The sequence below is a fragment of the Astyanax mexicanus genome, chromosome 19, assembly GCF_023375975.1.
Source record: "Astyanax mexicanus isolate ESR-SI-001 chromosome 19, AstMex3_surface, whole genome shotgun sequence".
Taxonomy (NCBI): Eukaryota; Metazoa; Chordata; class Actinopteri; order Characiformes; family Acestrorhamphidae; genus Astyanax; species Astyanax mexicanus.
The window spans coordinates 20,372,610-20,393,677 of record NC_064426.1 but is presented as its reverse complement, the minus strand read 5'-3'; the positions used below and the strand labels follow the sequence as shown (position 1 = coordinate 20,393,677).

General features: G+C 38.3%; 1 protein-coding gene across 3 annotated transcripts in view; it reads right to left on the bottom strand.

Moving 5' to 3' along the window:
- The window catches only part of brsk1b (BR serine/threonine kinase 1b), a 50,902-nt gene that overhangs the window by 16,603 nt on the left and 13,231 nt on the right, over nt 1-21,068 (bottom strand). For all 3 annotated transcript variants that reach the window (XM_022664545.2, XM_049467967.1, XM_022664547.2), the window contains exons 2-11: nt 20,919-21,013; nt 20,683-20,768; nt 18,716-18,856; nt 14,677-14,793; nt 11,870-11,903; nt 11,653-11,721; nt 8,686-8,832; nt 6,771-6,802; nt 5,850-6,014; nt 3,951-4,048 (exon numbers count right to left, since the gene is read on the bottom strand). In XM_022664545.2, the coding sequence (XP_022520266.1) occupies nt 3,951-4,048; nt 5,850-6,014; nt 6,771-6,802; nt 8,686-8,832; nt 11,653-11,721; nt 11,870-11,903; nt 14,677-14,793; nt 18,716-18,856; nt 20,683-20,768; nt 20,919-21,013 (984 nt within the window). The remainder of the gene's footprint in view (nt 1-3,950; nt 4,049-5,849; nt 6,015-6,770; nt 6,803-8,685; nt 8,833-11,652; nt 11,722-11,869; nt 11,904-14,676; nt 14,794-18,715; nt 18,857-20,682; nt 20,769-20,918; nt 21,014-21,068) is intronic.

Sequence of the window (21,068 nt, the reverse complement as noted above, 5' to 3'; positions counted from 1 at the left end):
TTGATCGCACACCAACACACCAACAAACACCAACCCCACCTCATCTCATCTACAACTTCCCAAACTCATCCCACAAGTATTGGATGGAGCACCATCATTCTAGAGAACACAGTCCCAGTGCTCCACAGCTCCATACTGGAGGTTTTATACCCATTAAGCTTTATAATAATCTGCAAAAGGGTAGGACAGACCAGACATGGGATGAAGTCATTGGCGTAGGAACTGGGGAGTAACAGAAATAGGTGTATTGGTCCCCCCCAAAAATGATGCCGTAGAAAAAACATAAATTGTTACTATTCTTCTGCCGTCACACAGCAGTACACTGGGTTATGTAGTCACAGATGCCCTCCTGCATAATGAACACTGTCTGATCACGTTCTTTTGTTTACCTGATAGGCTGATGACTTTATCTAGCTGTTAAACCAGCTGTTCTGCATTTCTGGGGCGGCTGTGGGCGGGAGCTGCAGTAGGTGGAAACGCATGGTGCGCATTCCCTTGGAAAACAGGGCAGAGACGCTTCAGGCTGGATATTTGCACTGTTATCAAAACAGGTTTTGGCTTCGGAACTGTATTCATGTATCAATTCAATTTTCTTGCCTAATCGTTAAAAACAAACTAAATACACTGCCTGTGCAAATAAGGTCACCATCCTGATTTAACTAAGCAAATACAAGCATGTAGTTAGAAGCCTTCCATTGGATAATTACTGCTAGATAATTATGTTTTAGCTGGAAACAAGTTATTTAACCCCTTTAATTGATGCAGTGACAACCATATGAAAAAAAGATGTTCACCTGTTTCAAAAGGGTCAAATTATTGAAGCAGGGATGCCTCAAGCACAGAAAATATCTAAAGCAGGGGTGTCCATACTTTTTTTGTTGGAGGCCAGAAGGAGAAATATATTTGAAGTCACGGGCCACACTCTGTAATAAAACAAATAATGAAATATACCACTTTAAATAATACTTTTTTTCCTGATTACTTTCATTTACACACCATTTTACTTGACTTACTATCTTTATCTTTGACAGTGTTGTGTAAACTAAGATTTTTCAAATTGATGTTTAATTTCATGATGTCTCTTAATATTAAACTCCTTAATTACGGCAACTTTTAGACTCTTTGGTCCGTTTTTCTGCGCTAGAAATGCGCACCCTCTCCGCTTTTAGACTCTTTGGCCCGTTTTTCTGCGCTAGAAATGCGCACCCTCTCCGCTTTTAGACTCTTTGGCCCGTTTCTGACACCTGGCATTCAAACTTTGAATCTCATATTATAAAAACCTGCTCAACAGCGGGCCAACTTTCATTCTATTTCTAAAATACCCTGCGGGCCGCTCCAAAAAAGGAAAGGGGCCACAAATGGCCCGCAGGCCGTAGTTTGGACACCCCTGATCTAAGGAGATGCTGAAACTACTAAAATCAGCAATCACTTAAACATTTGGTGAAATTAGAACATAAAAAAACAACACTTTAACTTATTGATCTGTTAATAGTGAAAGTAAGAGCATTTCCACACGCACAATGTGACAGGAACTCTCAAAAAATGTAACTTAACTTAAGAAATCCACTTATCAAAAACAGCTTCAATATGCTGGGGAGCATAAAGAATGGACTCTGGAGAAATAGGAGAAGGTCATGTGGTCTGATGATGAGTCCAGATTTACCATGTTCCAGAGTTCTGGCACATCAGGGTGCAAAGAGATTCGGCTGATGTGATGCACCCATCATGCCTAGTGTCCCCCATTCAAGCCTGTAGGGGCGGTGCTATGATAATGTAGGCTTGCAAAAAAAAAAAAAAAAAACACACAAGCACTATAACAAGAGCGAGGCCACAAGGCCACCATAACCAAAAGCAGAAACTACCGTTTATGACCCATCGTTTCCTGTGAATGCGTTTCCTGTAAAAGTGTCACTTACGTGACACTTTATCTCTGCTTTCTGTTGCATAAAAAAGCTGAGTTAGGGTGAAGCACCAGTCAAACCTGTCTCACCAGTCACACCCCTGAGTCACTCACAACAACTCTGCAAAATGTGCTGCATCTGTAATTACCAGCAATGCATGTGCTTATATAGTAACTCGGCCTATGAGTCTGGATCTACTGACTCATCTTTTTATGTTTCTTTTATTGGTCAAGATTCATGGTTACCTAACACAGTGTCTAATAAAGCATTCTAGCTTTGTAATGTTGAACTTTACACATTATAAACTGAGGACAAACATCACTGTAAATAATAACCAGGTCAATCTGGCTTTAAATAGCTTTAGTAAATGTTTTTCCATTTGATATAAAGATATGATATCTGTCATGTCCTGAATTCAATGGCACTCGTTAAAGGTCTCCTTACGCTAAAATCCATTTTTTCTTGTTCTTTGTGAAATACAGTAAGGCCTAGGGGTGGGCAATATTATATTGTATACAATATATTTTGACACAGAAATATCATGATACTAAAAATCCATATCGTGATAATAGGGCTGTTCTGTCTTAAAAGTAGTCTATTATTTACTGTGAAGCTTTAGTTGTATTTATTGTATAATTGTTTTAGTTTGCAGTTTATATGCATGCACTAAATATTCTGCAATATTATTTGCTGCATCATATTATTTTATGCTATATTATTTATTTTGCCACATTATGATTATACTGTTAAACTATTATACTATATTCCTGAAATGAATTAATTATTTTAGTTTTCCTATATCACCAAGTACGTATATCGTTATTGCAAAAATACCCTGAATTATCGTGATATTATTTTAGAGCCATTTTGCCCACCCCTAGTAGGGCCCTTTTGAGCTGTATATGCTTGATGCACATGAAACTGTTACTCAACCTCCATTGTCTGCAGTGGCTAGTAAAAAAAAATACTCCGAAAAATGATTAGGAAAAGCATCGTGTTTACGTCAACCCATGAGTTCATGGCCTCGCCCACCTTGTCCTGGGCCCGCCAACAGACAGAGCTGAAGCCAGGTTGCAGCAGAGCCGACACTGTCTAAAGCTCTGTTTACACCAGCTAGTTAGCGTTAGCTATCTTGTGTATGTAACTATAGGTTTAAATCGGATCTCCGGTTGATTCTGCGATTTACAGAGACCTTAAATATACACTACGGAAGCACGGTCCGCTCGGTAGGGGGTGTTGTAGAGCCATTCGGCTGCGGGGAGCCTCCACTCTCTCCGCAACATTGATAACATTGAAAGCTGAGCGACGCTGAGAGTCTGGCGTTAAGTTAAGTGCTGTATCTTTACAACTAAGGCTGTGTCTCTGAAAACATTTTGTCCTTTGAGTTTTAGAGCTGTAAAATTGACTGTGGAGGGGAAGGCAGGTAGGCGTTCTCTGCTGCAGTGCTGTTATCCAATCCGAGGCGATATATTTGCATGTATGAATATTTATGAGCAAAATGCCAAATCCTGTCTTTCCTCAGAGACCAGTAATTTAGTGAAATAAAGCAAAGTTATACAGAAACACCGGAATACTTTTTTTTCCCCAAAAAATGTCTTACATGGCATTCATTCATACTAGATGCCACAACTACACATTTAAAATGAATTAAAAAACGATGGAATAAGAACTTTAACAAATGATTAAACAAGACCATACAAACCATATTCACCATACTTGTGTTAAGCACAGTGCTAGAGATTTTCTTTAGCTTGTGGTATGAGGTAGCTTGACTTTTCAGCTAGACTGATCCTTAGTTTAGGGTTCCCCTTAACCCAGCCCTGACACACAGTCATACACACTACCCACACTGCAACAGTTACAAAGCCAGTTAGTAAAGCCCATGAGATAATGAGGTATCGTTCACAAGCAGGCCTATGTCTCCACCCTCTGGCATTTTTTGGTGCAGGTAAGTGACGACAAGCACTGTAGCGGCACACAAATAATGTAAATGGAGTTAGGGGGAAAAAAAAATAACAAAACAACAACAAAAAAATAATAATGTCTCACCAATATCATTTCTAGGTGGAAGATCCTCATCCTCATAGCTGGGGTAACGCTCCTTCCTGTCCAGCAGCAAATAGTAAATCATCTTTTCCTGGTTTTCTCTGAGACAGAGAGGTGAAAGTGACAAGGTGTGAGAAGACAAACAAAAGTCCTTATTTGAATGCTACTAATGACCTTAGCAGGACCTTAAACTGGCAGTTCATGTTTAAAAGGCCTCGAATGCAGATGAATTAAAGCAGTGACAGACGTCTATTTATAGGACGTATTTGGTTGCAGTCGTTGAATCAGGTTCCAGTCTTATGTTACATTTTAAATAAGGATCTCAAACCACTAAAAGTAACAAATATATAAAACGAGGAAATTGGAAAAGGCACATACATTTAAAACAGTATTGTACAATATTTAATACACATTTACATACACAGTGGCGTGAAAAAGTATGTGCCCCTTACAGATTTCTTTTGTTTTTGCATTTTTTGTTTTACTTAAATTTTTCAGATTATCAAAAAAACTTAAATATAACCTAAATAAATATAAAAATCTATTTATAAATGATGATTTTATTTATTAAGAGAAAAAAGACTATCCAAATCAAGTTCAAGTTAAATTTCACTACTAACCACAACCAGGTCTGATTACTGCCTGACCTGTAGAATCAAGAAAATCACTTAAAATAGGACCTGTCTGACAACTTGAAGCAGCTAAAAGATCTCAAAAAGCAACACATTATACCTCATCCTGAAGAAATTTAAAACAGATAAGAAAACAAAGTCATTGATCATCTCTCAGTCTGGAAAAGGGTACAAAGTCATTTCTAAAGTTTTGGGACTTCAGAGAACCACAGTGAGAGTTGTTATTCACTAATGTAGATAACATGGAACACTTGTGAACCTTCCCAGGAGTGACCGGCCGACCTGAATTATTCCAAAAGGGCATGGGCAACTCATCCAGGAGGTCACAAAAGAACCCAGAACAATATTTAAAGAACTGCAGGTCAGTGTTAATGATTCAGTAATGGGAAAGAGACTAGTTCAAAATGGTCTCCATGGGAGAGTTTCAGAGAAAAAAAAACTGCTGATCAAAAAGAACACAAAGGCCCATCTCACATTTGCCAACAAACATCTTGATGATCCCCAGAACTTTGGGTAAATATTCTTTGGACTGACATGACAAAAGTGGAACGTTTTTTTTTTTATCTGGCAAACAGATAATTTCAGAAAAAGAACATCATACTGAATGTAAAACATGGTGGTGGTAGTGTAATGGTTTGGGGCTGTTTTGCTGCTTCAGGGTCTGGATAACTTGTTGTAAAACAGGGAACCAGGACTTCTGCTGTTTACCAGACATCAGCCATCTGTTTGTGACCTCAAGCTCAGGCGTACTTGGGTTCCGCAGCAGGACAATGATCCAAAGCACACAAACAAGTCCACCTCTGAATGACCTAAAAACTAAATGAAAGTGGCCTAGTCAAAGTCTGATTAAGATGCTGATCTTAAGCAGGCGATTCAGGCTCAAAAACCCTCCAATGTGGTTGAATTAAAAGAATTCTGTAAAGAAAAGTGGAGCCAAAATTTCTCCACAGAGATGTGAAAGACTCGTTGCCAGTTATCGGTAAAGCTTGATTGCAGTTTTTGCTGTCAAGGGTGGAACAACCAGGTTATTAGGATTAGGGGGCAAACACTTTTTCACACAGGGCTTGATTGGTTTGGATGAATGAATAAAATTATCATTTAAAAAGTGCTTTTTATATTTACTCAGGTTATCTTTGACTGATATTAAAGTTTGTTTTATAAACAGAAAAATATCAGTATGACAAAAAAGTAAAAACAAAAGAAATCTGTAAGGGGTAAACGCTTTTTACAACACTGTATACTCATATAATATGCGTGTATAAAAACTCACTCTTCACACTGGAGGTCCCGTGTGAGTTTTACTCGGTCTCTGAAGCAGCCCAGAGAGTACATACTGTCCAGCACATCAGGGTCCAGCTCTGTGAGAGACAGAATCCGCTTCACACATACGCGCCGCGGAGGAGGCTGCTCTGGACATGGCTCGTTCCGACCACCCCTGAGGGAGAGAGAGAGATTCCTGTGTTTAAAATTTCTATTATTATCTTTCAATTATTTAAACCACCATTTTTATTTCCATTAAAATGTATTATGAATATAAGATTATAAAAATGTACAGTATGTAAGTAATAGTGTCAATCGATTAAAAAAAACATTAAACAAAACCCCAATAGAATTCTGTAATTAGTTACTATTAATCACACTTTTTCTTCCTTAAGATTAAGCTTTTGATAAGCAGTATTTAAATGTGAATAAAATAATCAATGTAGGATATAGGGGAGGAAGGAAGAAGTAGAAGAAAAAGGAACAAAAAAAACAAACAGAATTTTGTGCTGGGTCCCTTTATTTAGTTTTGTACATTTATTTTTTCTGTGCTTTTATAGTGGATACTGCTAACGCTTTTTCCACTCATTTGATTTCTTTTGTTTCTCTACCTTCCTCATTTATTATTGTTTTTTTTACTCTTTTACTCTTTTCAATATAGAATTAATCAGGTGTCAATTTTGTCACCTGATTAATTTGCGCAAAAAAATGTAACGCATTAAAGTTTCCCGATTAACTACATACGTCACTGTGTTAATGTTAACAGCCCTGGTAAATAACCTTTAACCCATGATATTCATTCTGTAAAGCAAAATATACATTTTAATATCTGTAAACAAGAATAACTTCATTAATAAATGGTGGTTAAAAATAGAATTTTTCAAAATGAACTGTAAATGAAGAATGAAAGAAACATGTAGTCTGTACTCACTGATACCAAGCGTGTTTCTGTATTGCTTCCAGCTGTGAAACATACACACACACACACACACACACACACAAACACACACACACACAAACTCATCACTATGGGTGCACTTTAAAACCAATCATGTACAGGCATGTTTATGTTATGTGAGCATGAAAGTGTAAGAATTTGACCACTCTATTTGTTAGGACCTAACGTTCCTATGTTAAAACGTGACTTTCTTCCAGTTATGCAATGGATATATCCATTTTATATTTAATTTTTTCCCATTTTCTCCCAATTTAGCTAAACCATTTTTCCCACCCACTCAGCTGCTATTCAATAGCCAAGAGGTCAGCGACTCGGTTCTGATACATCAGCTCACAGATGCCTTGTGCTGATCGACATCTACCCACCCAGAGAGAGCAAGACCAATTGTGCTCTCTCAGGGCTCCGGCAGCTGATGGCGAGCTGCATGACCAGGATTCAAACCAGCGATCTCCCAATCATAGTGGCAACGCTTTACACTGCTGGGGCAGTCAGAATGGAGATTTTAAAATTTCTGAGATAACAAGGTCCTATTCATTTATTTTTATACATTTTATAAATGTAAGTTTTGCTATTACTAAATGTAATTTCAGCAATTTTTAAATAAAGACAAAGTTGGCATTTTTTTTCTTTTTAAAAAACGTTAAACTGTTAAAAACATAAAAATTCTAAGTGTTACAAAAATGCAAAACATTAAAAGCAAAAAAAAAATATTAGACTTTGCTAAACGGATTTCATAGGGCCCTAGAAGCTGCTGGTTGCTAGGCTAAAAGCGCAGCCTACCAGACCATACTACAACCTTTAGCTATTTACTTTAGCTGTCTATCTGCACACAGTGCCGAATGGACACCAGAACTATCCTATAGAACCCAGGAATAAATGCAAAAGCCACCACAGTGATGTAAACCGGCCAATAAAAGCAAAGCTATTCCTTTATTAAAAGGAGAACAGTGGGTTGTATTAAATAAAAAGTCATACACTAGGGGTGTGACGAGACACTAATCTCACGAGACGAGACGAGACACAATACTGGGTTCACGAGAACGAGACGAGACGAGATTTAAAAATACAAATTTTAAAGAAAACCTCAAAAATGAAAACTAGAGTTTTATTTGACAAGATCATATAACGCAAACTTAACTTTCTCTCACACATTGATTCTATAAGAAATAGAAATAAGAATAAGAATAAAAAATAAAAATACAACTTTTCTAGGTCTTATATAGTGCAAAAAATAAAAGCATACCACAACCAGTCATATTAACGGCTTGTGTTTTTTTTTCTCCTAAATCTCTTGTAATTTAACCATAACCAGTCATATTAAGACTGTGCTTGAAGTGCAAACAGAGACAGAATTTTTTTTTAATACAGTACAGAGTTAAGGGATGAGTACAACTGCCTGTGAAACAGTCACGTGTACAATTTACTTACAGTATTTACATATGGTTTGTGTCTTGTTTCCACTGGAGCCAAAATGCAGCCAGACACACAACTTAAAAGTAGCAGAAGCATTTTCTATGCAAATGCCTGAATTTTCCTCTTCTGCTGAGAGCTGCTCTCACTGCTCAGCCATCATATGCTATCGCTACTGGGTTGCCAGATCCCTCTTAAAAAGTTCACACTTAACTGTTTTTTTGCCCCGCGAGACAGGTTTAAGCCTGACGAGAAATATCGTCCGTTCTCGTCACACCCCTATCATACACTTATAATTAAAACATCAAAACACACTTAAACCAAGACTTTACCAGAGTCAGATCAGTAGAGATCCGTAAGTATTTTCTGCAGTTAAAAGATCTGGGAATGCTGCTGCCCCATCAGCACCCCTCAGATATTTTTGAAAAGTGAATGAGAGAGTGTGTGTGTGTGTGTGTGTGTGCGTTTAAGAGCATACCGTGAGCCGTTTCTCCGGGTTAACCTCGATCATGCCGCGGAGCAGAGCCTGGCAGTCCGGGGGGATGAAGTGAGGCATGTGGAACACTCCACTCTTCACCTTCTCCAGGAGCTGCCGCAGGTTATCATGGTCAAAGGGCAGCGCACCCTACAGACAGCAAAGGCCAAACACACAACCCAGTTACACAATACTTGCCACAAGAGGGAGTTAACTTTTGGGTAGTATACAGTACGGGCCAAAAGTTTGATCACACCTTCTCCTTTTCAATGCGTTTTCTTTATTTTCATGACTATTAACATTGTAGATTCTTACTGAAGGCATCAAAACTATGAATGAACACAAGTCAGGGTTCATACACTTTTTAAACTATACATTTCCATGACACACGATCATAAAACACCAGTGCAGACATGGATAAACTATATTATAATCTATAATAAAAATTAATAATAGGCCTGAAATTAATTTGATTAAAAAAAAACAATTCTTTAAGCAATGTTAACACAGAATCTTCAATAATAAAATGTGTGTCAAATTCTGAGAGATTCGGGCGCCAAGTGGTCCAGCGGTCTAAAGCGCTGCCACTATGAGCAGGAGGTCGCAGGTTCGAACCCCCGCTCATGCAGCTTTGCCATCAAGCAGCCGGCGCTCAGAGGGAGCAAAATTAGCCCTGCTCCCTGTGGGTGGGTAGATGGCGCTCTCTCCCCACGTCACTCCTATGGTGAGGTCTGCAGCACAGGGCGCCTGTGAGCTGATGTATCTGAACCGAGTCGCTGCGCTTTCCTCCGAGCGAGCTGTGATGCTACTCGGTAATGCTGCATCAGCAGCAGCTCGAAAAGAAGCGGTGGCTGACTTCACATGTATCAGAGGAAGCATGTGCTAGTCTTCACCCTCCTGGTGTGTTGTGGCATCACTAGTGATAGGGGGAGTCCTAATGAGTGGGTTGGGTAATTGGCCGTGTATATTGGGGAGAAAATGGGAAAATTTTTAAATAAAATTATAAAAATAAAAATTCTGAGAGATTCACTGTGTAGGGCTGAATTACTTAACTAACTGATCTGATGTATTTGTTGGCTCAAAATAGCTTCGCTGTCAAAAAAAACTAAAAAAAATTCTAGAGCAAATTTCCATGACTTTTCCAGAACCTTTTGGTTTTTTTTTATTTTTCCAAAACTTATCCAGGCCTGGAATTATTTTTTTTAATTACATGACTTTTCCAGGTTTTTCATGTACTTAACAAAAAATAAATAAATAACTGAAAACATGTTTTATATTCTTGTTTCTTCAAACTAGCCTCCCTTTGCTCTGATTACTGCTTTGCACACTCTTAGCATTCTCTCAATGAGCTTCAATATATATTCTATATATTATATATCTGAGGAGCCCTCCTTTACATACAATAGTAAGTCACCCCAAGTAGTGATAAGAGGCACACTAACATCTCAGCAATATGTGCAGGCCATCCTACAGCCACATGTGACTTTCAGCTGGTATTTTTTAGCAGGATAATGCTTGCCCACACACTGTAACGGCTTTCCAGGAATTTCTCTGCCAGTTTTTAATACGCGGGTCCCGTGTAAATAAAGAATCTGTGCGAACCCCCTAGTAAATTGGAATTTTGAGATACTTCTGCATTATTTTAACAGATTCACAAGGAATATGCATCACTCCTCATTTTTAAACTATCATTTTTAAACTTACTTTTAGAAAATGCAAAAACAAGTATCTCCATTTTTGTCAATTTTTTGTTTACTACATAATTTGAACAGACAAACTGTCTCTTACACTGTGCCAAAATGACCTGAAATAAAATCTTTTTACATTGCCTTCAATTGAAAGTTTAGAAGTTTTTTCTCTTTCCTAAAAAGTTTATGTTTTAGAGCTCTTCACTGGACAGCGACGATATTTACAGTTTTCTTTTTATTGAGTTGTCTCAATGTACTTAGAGAATTGTGACGGGGTATTTTTGTCTGATTTTGATTTGATCAACTTTTCAATAATTTAAGAAAAGATGCATTATTACATAGAATTGGATATTTAGTACTTGACACTGTTAATTTTGACAGCAAATTTTGATTTAGTCATAGTCATAGTCTTGTGACGAAAATGGCATTTAGTTTTAGTCATAATTAATCATCTGAAATGTTTTTAGTTTTAGTCAACTAACTATCATAAGAATATAGTCGACTAAAATTACAGTCATTTTAGTCGACTAAATTCTTATGACTGTTGTAAATGTAAATGCTTTTTCATCAGTTCAGACACTGATTGGATGACTACCCCGCTTGTCCCGCCTCTCCACCTTCGCTTAAGTAGTAGTGATTGGATCTCTTCCTAACTGGTCCCTACCTTTCACAGAACTTAATTAATTTTTATACTTTTTTTTAAATTATCGTCTTGAAAAAAAGCTTTGTTGACGAAAATTAACGTCAACGAAATTAACACTGGTACTTGATTGTTATGTTTTGACACCATTGTTTTAATGATAACTCAAATAAATTAAAAAAACCTTAAGGGACCTGTGTTCTATTTCTTTTACTGCATTGACTCGTGATCTAATGTGAACTATAGCCGCCTAAAACAAGTCTAACGACATCTATGGGATGCTTCCATGCCTCTAAAACCAGAGGCAGACCAACAGAGTACTCGATCCTCCTTTTCAATGGTACAAATGTCCTAGATCCTCTTTTTATTCTAAAATTGTAATCACTTACATATTTCATCATGAGGTTCCTTCCATTCCAACAACTTCTACTCATGCGTTTTTATTTAATCGATGAGTCTATTTAAAAATTGAATTTATTAAAGCATTTGACAAACAAACAAAGAATGTAAAGAAAGTGTCAAAGTAACAATAAAACATGACTGATGGGTGACTTGTGTGCCTATTCATATGTTTGTTTTTGTTCTGAATGTGGCAGAAAAGAACAATTTCAATCACACTGAAAAAATCCTGAGGTTTCTCACCACAAGCAGAGCGAAGAGGATAACTCCACAGCTCCACACATCTGCCCTGCGTCCATCATACTTCTCACCCTGAACACATCACAACACACACACACACACACACACAAAACACACACACACACACACACACACACAAAAGTTTAGCCAAATATGCCTACGAGGTCTAACAGCACACTGGATTTGTTCCAATTAAGCAGAGATGAAGGAGCGCACTTACCCGAATGACCTCCGGACACGCATAATGAGGAGACCTACAATTACATAACACACACAGCACAAGCTCCAATTAGAGCGTAAGATTTTAATTAACATTTCATCAACTGTAGCTACACATGGGTGAGCGATAGTGTGAAAATAGAACATCTTGATGCTTAAATACATCTAAAAAAAATGATATTCTTTAATTAATTGCTTGAGAACATAAATAAAATAAAAAAAAACTGGGCAAAACACAATCAACTGTAAAAAAAAAAAATTATATATTTTACGATCCATGCAGTTGTGGATATATTAAGAGGACATATTTAGAGGTTCATTACCTGTAAAGGTTAAAAAACATTTTTTGAGTCTTGAAATTTTGAAGCTCCAATCATACACTATATGCTACACCTCCAAATATTTATTAGTAAATTCATCTATATTAAAGCAGCAATATAAAATATTTTATATTTCTTGTTCCTACAGTTGGAGAGTATAGTTTACATTTACTTCACTGCTGTAAAAACAAATCACACTTCAAGTGCCCACCAATGAATAGCTGTACAGGTGCATCTCAAAAAATTAGAGTATCATTGAAATGTTACTTTATTTTTAGTATTTCAGATCAAAATGAGAAACTCTTTTATTATATGGATGTATTATATGATATAGTGATATATTTTAAGAGTTTATTTCTTTTATTGTTAATGATTATGCCTTACAGCCAATAATACTAGAGATTACTAGAGATTTAGGGATTTTTTTTCTTTTTTAAATAAATTGTATTCTACCAACATGTTTGTATTGGGTACAGATTCTTTATGACCTAACTACTATCCTTCCACTAACAGACAGATCAGGCAAGGACACAAGCAATGGTCCTTCCAGTAGCAGGTCATGCATACACTAACCTACTCAAATACTGAGAATATATTTAATAACCCGAATGACTGGATTTATTACAATGTGACATTTACCAGAAGTAAATCAGTCTCTCAGAAAATTAGGATATTATATAAGACCAATTGGTACTTTTGGCATTAATCCACTAATACAGGGGTGTCCAAACTTTTTTTGTTGGGGGCCAGAAGGAGAAATATATTTGAAGTCACGGGCCAAAGACTCTGTAATAAAACAAATAATGAAATATACCACTTTAAATAATACATTTTCCTGATTACTTTCATTTACACACCATTTTACTTGACTTACTGTCTTTATCTTTGACAGTGTTGTGTAAACTAAGATTTTTCAAATTGATGTTTAATTTCATGATGCCTCTTAATATAAAACTCCTTAATTACGGCCACTTTTAGACTCTTTGTCCGTTTTTCTGAGCTAGAAATGAGCACTCTCTCCGCTTTTAGACTCTTTGCCCCGTTTTTTTGCACTTGAAATGCGCACCCTCTCCGCTTTTAGACTCTTTGCCCCGTTTTTCTGAGCTAGAAATGCGCACCCTCTCCGCTTTTAGACTCTTTGCAACGTTTTTTTGCACTAGAAATGCGCACTCTCTCTGCTTTTAGACTCTTTGCCCCGTTTTTTTGCACTTGAAATGCGCACCCTCTCCGCTTTTAGACTCTTTGCCCCGTTTTTCTGAGCTAGAAATGCGCACCCTCTCCGCTTTTAGACTCTTTGCCCCGTTTTTTTGCACTAGAAATGCACACTCTCTCCGCTTTTAGACTCTTTGCCTCGTTTTTCTGCGCTAGAAATGCGCACCCTCCGCTTTTAGACTCTTTGGCCCGTTTTATTGCACTAGAAATGCGCACCCTCTCCGCTTTTAGACTCTTTCCCCCAGTTTTTCTGCGCTAGAAATGCGCACCCTCTCCGCTTTTAGACTCTTTGCCCCATTTTTCTGCGCTAGAAATGCGCACCCTCTCCGCTTTTAGACTCTTTGCCTCGTTTTTCTGCGCTAGAAATGCGCACCCTCTCCGCTTTTAGACTCTTTGGCCCGTTTTATTGCACTAGAAATGCGCACCCTCTCCGCTTTTAGTCTTTTTGCCCCGTTTTTCTGCGCTAGAAATGCGCACCCTCTCCGCTTTTAGACTCTTTGGCCCGTTTTTCTGCGCTAGAAATGCGCACCCTCTCCGCTTTTAGACTCTTTGGCCCGTTTTTCTGCGCTAGAAATGCGCACCCTCTCCGCTTTTAGACTCTTTGGCCCGTTTTATTGCACTAGAAATGCGCACCCTCTCCGCTTTTAAACTCTTTGCCCCGTTTTTCTGCACTAGAAATGCGCACCCTCTCCGCTTTTAGACTCTTTGCCCCGTTTTTCTGTGCTAGAAATGCGCACTCTCTCCGTTTTTAGACTCTTTGCCCCGTTTTTCTGTGCTAGAAATGCGCACCCTCTCCGCTTTTTGACTCTTTTGCCCCGTTTTTCCTCACATTATAAAAACCTGCTTAACAGCGGACCAACTTTCATTTTATTTCTAAAATACCTCGCGGGCCGCTCCAAAAAAGGAAACGGGCCGCAAATGGCCCGCGGGCCGTAGTTTGGACACCCCTGCACTAAAGTCAGAGCTCACCTTGCTCTTATAACGAACAGCAAGTGAAACGCTGATTGGCTTATTGCACATTACACCCAAAACCCACCCATGAATAATTAAAATAATTAGATGCCAAACATTCCAGAAAAGGCAATGTGTACTTTTCCCGTTGTTACGACAGCAAAGACAAACTGTCACGTCCTAAATGAAGCTGCGAGCTCCACAGCTGATGGCTCGCCTATAGATCTAAAAAAGGCCCATAGTGTATGCAATGTATTCTGATAACAATAACATAACATATCTTCACATTTCCCACTCCTGTGTGAAACACACTCAGACAACTCACCCACAGCTGGTCTCCAGCAGGCTGTCTCCCACTTGCAGAGAAGCCATGCCAAAATCTGCAATTCTGATATTGTTCTTCTCATCCAGCAGGAGATTCTCCGGCTTCAGATCTCTGTGACTGAAAGAGAGAGAGAGAGAGAGAGACAGAGAGAAAGAAAGAGAAGCAGAAGACAGCGAGAGAGAGTCAGCGAGATAAAGACAGAAAGAGAAAGAGAGAACAGGGCCAGCATAGAGAATGAGCGTGACTGACAGAAAGACAGGCCAGTGACTAGAAAAGAGTAAAAGAAATAAAAGAAAACAGAAAAAAAATGAACAAAAATAAAAAAATATATCAAACGAAAATGTCCTGGCTTTCTACTGAATGTATTAATGACCTTGCCTCTACCGAGATGTCTGTTGAAGGGAAAGCCCAGCTAAGAATCTGATTCTAGATGTCTAGATGTGGTGGCTAACAAGTAATAGCAACTTACACAGATCAGCCATAATATTAACACCACATGCATCATATTGTACCAACACAACAGATCAGAATTCAGCCTCAATTAGGGCTGAGCGATTCATAGTTTTTTCAATTTAAATCATCATTTGAATGGACATGATTTTTCACACGCAGGAGCTTCGATTTGAATTAGCCAATAGCCTGCAAGCGTGTGTGAAGATGCAGCCTGCTCTTCTGGAGACACATCACAATGTTGCATGCTCAGTGGGAATTCGATATTTTGCCCAATTAGATATTTTGCTCAAATCATGCAGCCCTCGTCTCAATGATCATCAATGAGTTTTGGAAGTCTATTACTAGGGCTGCACCATATACCGTTTAAGCATTGACATTGTGATGTGCGCATGCACAATAGTCACATCGCAGGATGTGTGATGTCACTTAAGGCAAATAAATCAAACACCTCATGTTGCAATGTTTTAATTCTTGACACAGGAAGTAGATACACAGTGCTGTCTCTGTGTCTGTGTGAGTGACAGGCTGCTGCTGCCTGAGAAGCGCGAGGGGGAGGGGGAGTGTAAGGGTAGGGGGGGCAGGAGTAAACACGAGGTAACCACATGGCCTCCATCCACACGTCCAGCACAGTTTTGCCCAGGTATTCCCAGTTACAGCTGAATTCATGCTGATTGCTGATTCAGGCCGATTACTGTGTTTTACTGTTTTTCTCTGGTTTTGAGTGCTTGGCGCTGACTTGATCGGTCCGGACCGGAGACAGCGCACGGGTGGGGGCGGGGCTGGTGACATCATGGGCCCTTCATTGTTTAATATTGCGATGTATATCGCCGAAAAAAGAACATTTGCAATGTAATTTTTTTCCAATATCTGGCAGCCCTATCCATGACCCTCTCATAGGTTTACAGATTGTTCCTGTCTTAAACCACTTCTTGTACTTACAGACCACTTGCAAACTGTAAAAATCCCACAATACCCAGTTGTTCAGACACCACAGTTTGGATCTTTTCAAACTTTGGTTGTTTTCTCACCTATAGTTCGTTTCTATGCTCCAAATCAGCTGATGAGATTGTTAACACTGAGCATGTTTCCCTTCGGTTTGTTTTTTTTTCATACAGCAACAAACCTAAACTCACCAAAATTCATCCCACATGAGCATGTGAATGTCAATCAGTCTCTGATTGGTCAGAGCTGTCTAACATGAGAGCAAGAAAGTATATATAGCAAGACGCTCCAGTGTTCCAGACCAGCATGTATATATTTGTGCAGTAGTAAAGCTCTTTCAACATAGTGTTTTTGCTGCCTTGTCAAACCGTGCTTCCCTAGTGCATATTTAAGGTTTCAGAAAAACAGAGAATCAACCGGAGATCCAATTTAAACCCATAGTTACTTAAACAAGATAATTAACGTTTACTAGCTGGTGTAAATAGAAGATGTAAGCTCCTCCTTAGCTAGCTGACAGTGTCAGGGTCAGCTCTGTCTCTGGGCGGCCCCGAGCCAATGTGGAGGAGGCCATTAACTTACTGGTTGACTTCGACATTTTGCATCTCTCTGATCAACTTGTTTTTCTGAGGTTTTTTCCGTTCTTAGCTACTGCAGACAATGGAGGCTGTATATGCAGCATGCATATACAACTCAGAGAGACCTACTGTATTTCACAAAGAATAAGAAAAAGTGGATTTTACGATATCAGACACACCAACATGCCCTAAATCCAGCTGCACGATCCTCAATTGACCGTTGACCCATGCATCGCTAAAATCGGGCCCCAAATGTAAATCTTAGTCCAGAGTAGGGTTGCAACGGTATGAGATTTTCACGGTATGATAACCGTCTCGGAAAATACCGCGGTATCACGGTTATCACGGTATCACAGTTTGTTACATATATTATTAAACTGACCCTTAAAGAAATTACAACAAAGGTTTTTTGTTCAATTAACTATTTATTGTAGAAACTACACCATCAGGTGAAGGAAACCATGTTTTTCCACTACTCTTAAGGGCATTAAGAGTGTATATATATATATATAAAAAAGTTGGTATATAACCAGATACTGCAGAAAGAGGGGATTTATTTCTGACATGATCCTCACAATAGAGATTTCTATTTTAAGGCTTTCACACCTTAAAACCTTCAACATATGAAAAACAGGCACGTCAGAATTTGAAAATTAACGCATGTAAATGAATGGCGTCTTTCACATCCAGTCCGGCCAGGACCTTTACACGGACACGTGAATCCATCGTAGCACGCACTTCACGCCTGTACCTGCGTGCCCAAATTTCGGATAACTCAGCGCTTTTGCGGGCGCTTACCGCATGGGTTGTGCACGACTAAAGAAGTTTTAATTAGGTTATTTAGGTAAAATTATAAACTGAACACATACTTTGCGCTGCACAGCAGGGTGGTGTTCTCGGAGATGGGAGAACAGGTTTGATGTATTTCCTCCTTTAGCTGTGACTTTACGGCCACATTGATTACAAGCTTGTTGATTACAAGATTACAAGTCTGTTTTCAGGCTTTTTGAATGAGCGAAATATGATCAGAATTATGTTAATTAACACTAACATAGAAGCATAGAACTATTATTTAATAAAAATGATTTTTAAGAACAGCTAAACACTGCGGAGAAGTTCACGTGCGAGAGAGAGAGACAGAGAGAGAGAAAGAGATTTGCGTGTTCTGATGTGAGCTACTCACAGGTAAAGGTTCTCTTTTATCTCCTCGTGCTCATTTTAGTCCAATTCATAATTCTGCAGTTTCTCAGTGTTTTCTGTCGTATTTTGCGGCTAGCGCGAGCGCTTACAACTAACACCGCGGACCGCGAGGTGCAGCCGCGCTGCCGCTGTTATGCCGAATCCGACTCCCTGCTCAATCCGACTCCCGCTTCGCGGACAGAATCGGCACAACACCTCCCGCTGTAGAACTGCGGGAGTGAAAACAGCGCTTATAAATAAGTTAGTTAAGTTTCACTTTCAGTTTTCGTTATTTGGTTCGTTTTCATTAACAATAATAATTGGTTACTTAGCATTAACATTGTGATTATCACACCAGAGCTTTATTTAAAAATAAAATATATAATTAAAAAACAGATGCCTATCTCAGACTATTTTCTGGAGCCCAACCCGACCCGGCCCGAGGAATGTGGTGGGAAATCTCGGCCCGAACGGACCCGATTTCGGGTCGGTCCTCGGGTCAGGTCTGGTTCGGGCAGAGAATCTAAGCTCTAGTCTGATGCACTTTCTGCCGTTCTCACCGCTGTGTGCTGAGTAGCTGAAGCGGAGCAGAGTTGCGCATGCGCGGGTGACTTTCTCCGCTGGCTTGCGTTTTACCGGTAATAAGCAAACACACACGGTATGATAACCGTGCATTTTAATACCATGGTATACCGTGAAACCGGTTACCGCTGCAACCCTAGTCCAGAGTGACACTTTAATTGCAAATGCATGTTGTGCTGAGGTCATAAGCAATTTTTTAATTATGGTAATTGTTCAGATAAAAAAAAACTGATGAATGGAAAGAAGCTGTGCGTGTAGACTGTGCTCATGGCGGACGTTACAAGGCTTTAAAGGCATTAAAGCTTTACCATATAGAGTGACTGTGGCAGAAGTCCAGTGCAGAGATGATCTGCTTGAAGAACTTTCTGGCTTCTTTAGGGGTCAGTCTACCTTTCTTCACTAGATAATCAAACAGCTCTCCACCAGACACATGCTCCAATACCAGATACCTGAGACAAAGAGAGAGAGAGAGAAAGAGAGAGAGAAAGAGAGAGAGAGAAAGAGAGAGATTTAGTGAGTAATGTATTTTACTACACTGTGCAATATTTTTGCAATACTGAATTTTTTGGTGATAAAAATTAAACATAAAAAAAAATATTTGTTTAAAAATATATATTACTGCAACAAAATACATGTTAAAGTTTTATATGGTATACGTATAATAGTGGCAAAGTCTATTTTTGTCTATTTTATATACCTGTAACCTGCTGTAATGTAATAATGTAACAAAATTAATTTAACAGAAGGTCTAACACAAATGTGCATGAATATAAACAGCAAACATAATTATAAAAAATACAAACTTACCAGTACCACTTTAAAATAAGGCTCCTTTATATAGGGTTTTTAATTACTTTGAGATAAATAATGGTTATTAATTAGTAGGGTTGTCACAATTTCCATATTTTATCGAAAACGATCGAAATTATGTCATGGTCTCGAGCCTCGAAATCAAAAAGATGACGACGCTCCCTCCCTCTAAGCAACGCAAGCACTCTGCGCTACGCAAATGGCGCAGCACACTGTAGCCAACGCTGTGGACATTGTGACTGCTCAAAGAGCAGCCCTTTCTCCAGAGAATGTGGACATTCTCATCTTCTTAAAGAAAAACTTAAAATATAAAAAACAACAGTTGTTTTGTCTAGCTTCCAATATGTTAATAGTTTTGGTACCTTAAGGAGCATCTTTCTCTCAGAAGTTAATAATATATATTTGTTAAAGAGAAAAATATAGAGTTCAGTTTGTTAAGGCTCTAATTGTTCTATTATTTTGTACATGACTGTTCCTGTATTTTTATTATTTATTTTGTTAGGTTGCACGTTGCTGGTTTAATAGCGCACACTGCTGCTACCAAAAAAAGCCAGTAGATGGCATTACATATATATCTTAATTAAACTATTTAAATTTGACCATTAGTGCCTAATGTGGTGTATTACAGATCACTTGTATCACTTTACATCACTTATATCAAGCCCACCTTATACCATAGACTAATCTAAAACTGGCATAGGCCTCTCAGCTGTAAAAAAAAAAAAAGAAAAAAGAAAAAAGAAAATTGAGAATCGAATCGTGACCCTAAATTCGGAAATAAAATCGAATCAAGGATTTAGAGAATCGTGACACCCCTTGTAATTAGGTTAAAAACTAATAAGCAGTTACAACACATAAGTAGGAAGGGAAACAGTGGCATGTCTTGTACCAAATAGTGATTTCACATCTTATTTCAGATCTTACTAGATTCTTATTTTGTCTTTTTCCATCACTCAGCATTAAAATCTGTCTGTTAATAATTTCATTCATTTTACTATAATAACATATATAACAACTAAACTGACTTTCTATTTTATTTTATTAGCTATGCTAAAAAACTAATTTTAACTATTTTTCTTTCTATTTATGTGTTTAATAAGTGCTTATTAATGTTTTTTTAAAGTATTTACCATCCTATATACTCCTATATAACCTATTTATAAACCCTTTAAAAAATCTTATTTTAAAGTGGTACCAAAATACCCTTCACATTAAATCATAAAACAAACACAAAATAAACTGCAGTATACAATACCACTATTATCATGATGTGGATTTTTCTTATTATTTCAATAATAATAACGATATTGTTGTGTACGATACAATATGGCCAACCCTAATGGAAGGATGTATTCAAACACACCATTTACCACAGACATGTGCACACACAAACACACACACACACACACACACACACACACACACACACACACACATTGTACTTCTGGGAAGATCCTTTACTTACAAATATTTGTTATTCTCGTAGACGTCGTGCAGCTTGAGGACATGGGGGTGCTCTATTAGCTTCAAAATGGCTATCTCTCTCTCCACCTGCACACGGACGAGTCACAACACAGAAAAGAGTAACACGGGTCTGATAGCACACTGGCACTTATTCAGGAGTAGTGTTAATTAAAGCACAGAGTGTGTGAGAGAGTGAGAAAAAGAGAGAGAGAGAGAGAGAGAAAGAGCAGTCTTTACCTTCATAAGAACAGATTCTGACAGCTTCTCTCTGTTCACAATCTTTATGGCCACTTTCTGTCCAGTGATACAGTGAACTCCCAATTTCACCAAACCTGAAGAGAAAGACAAAAACAAACGAATAACTGTACAGAAAACTGACAAACAGAA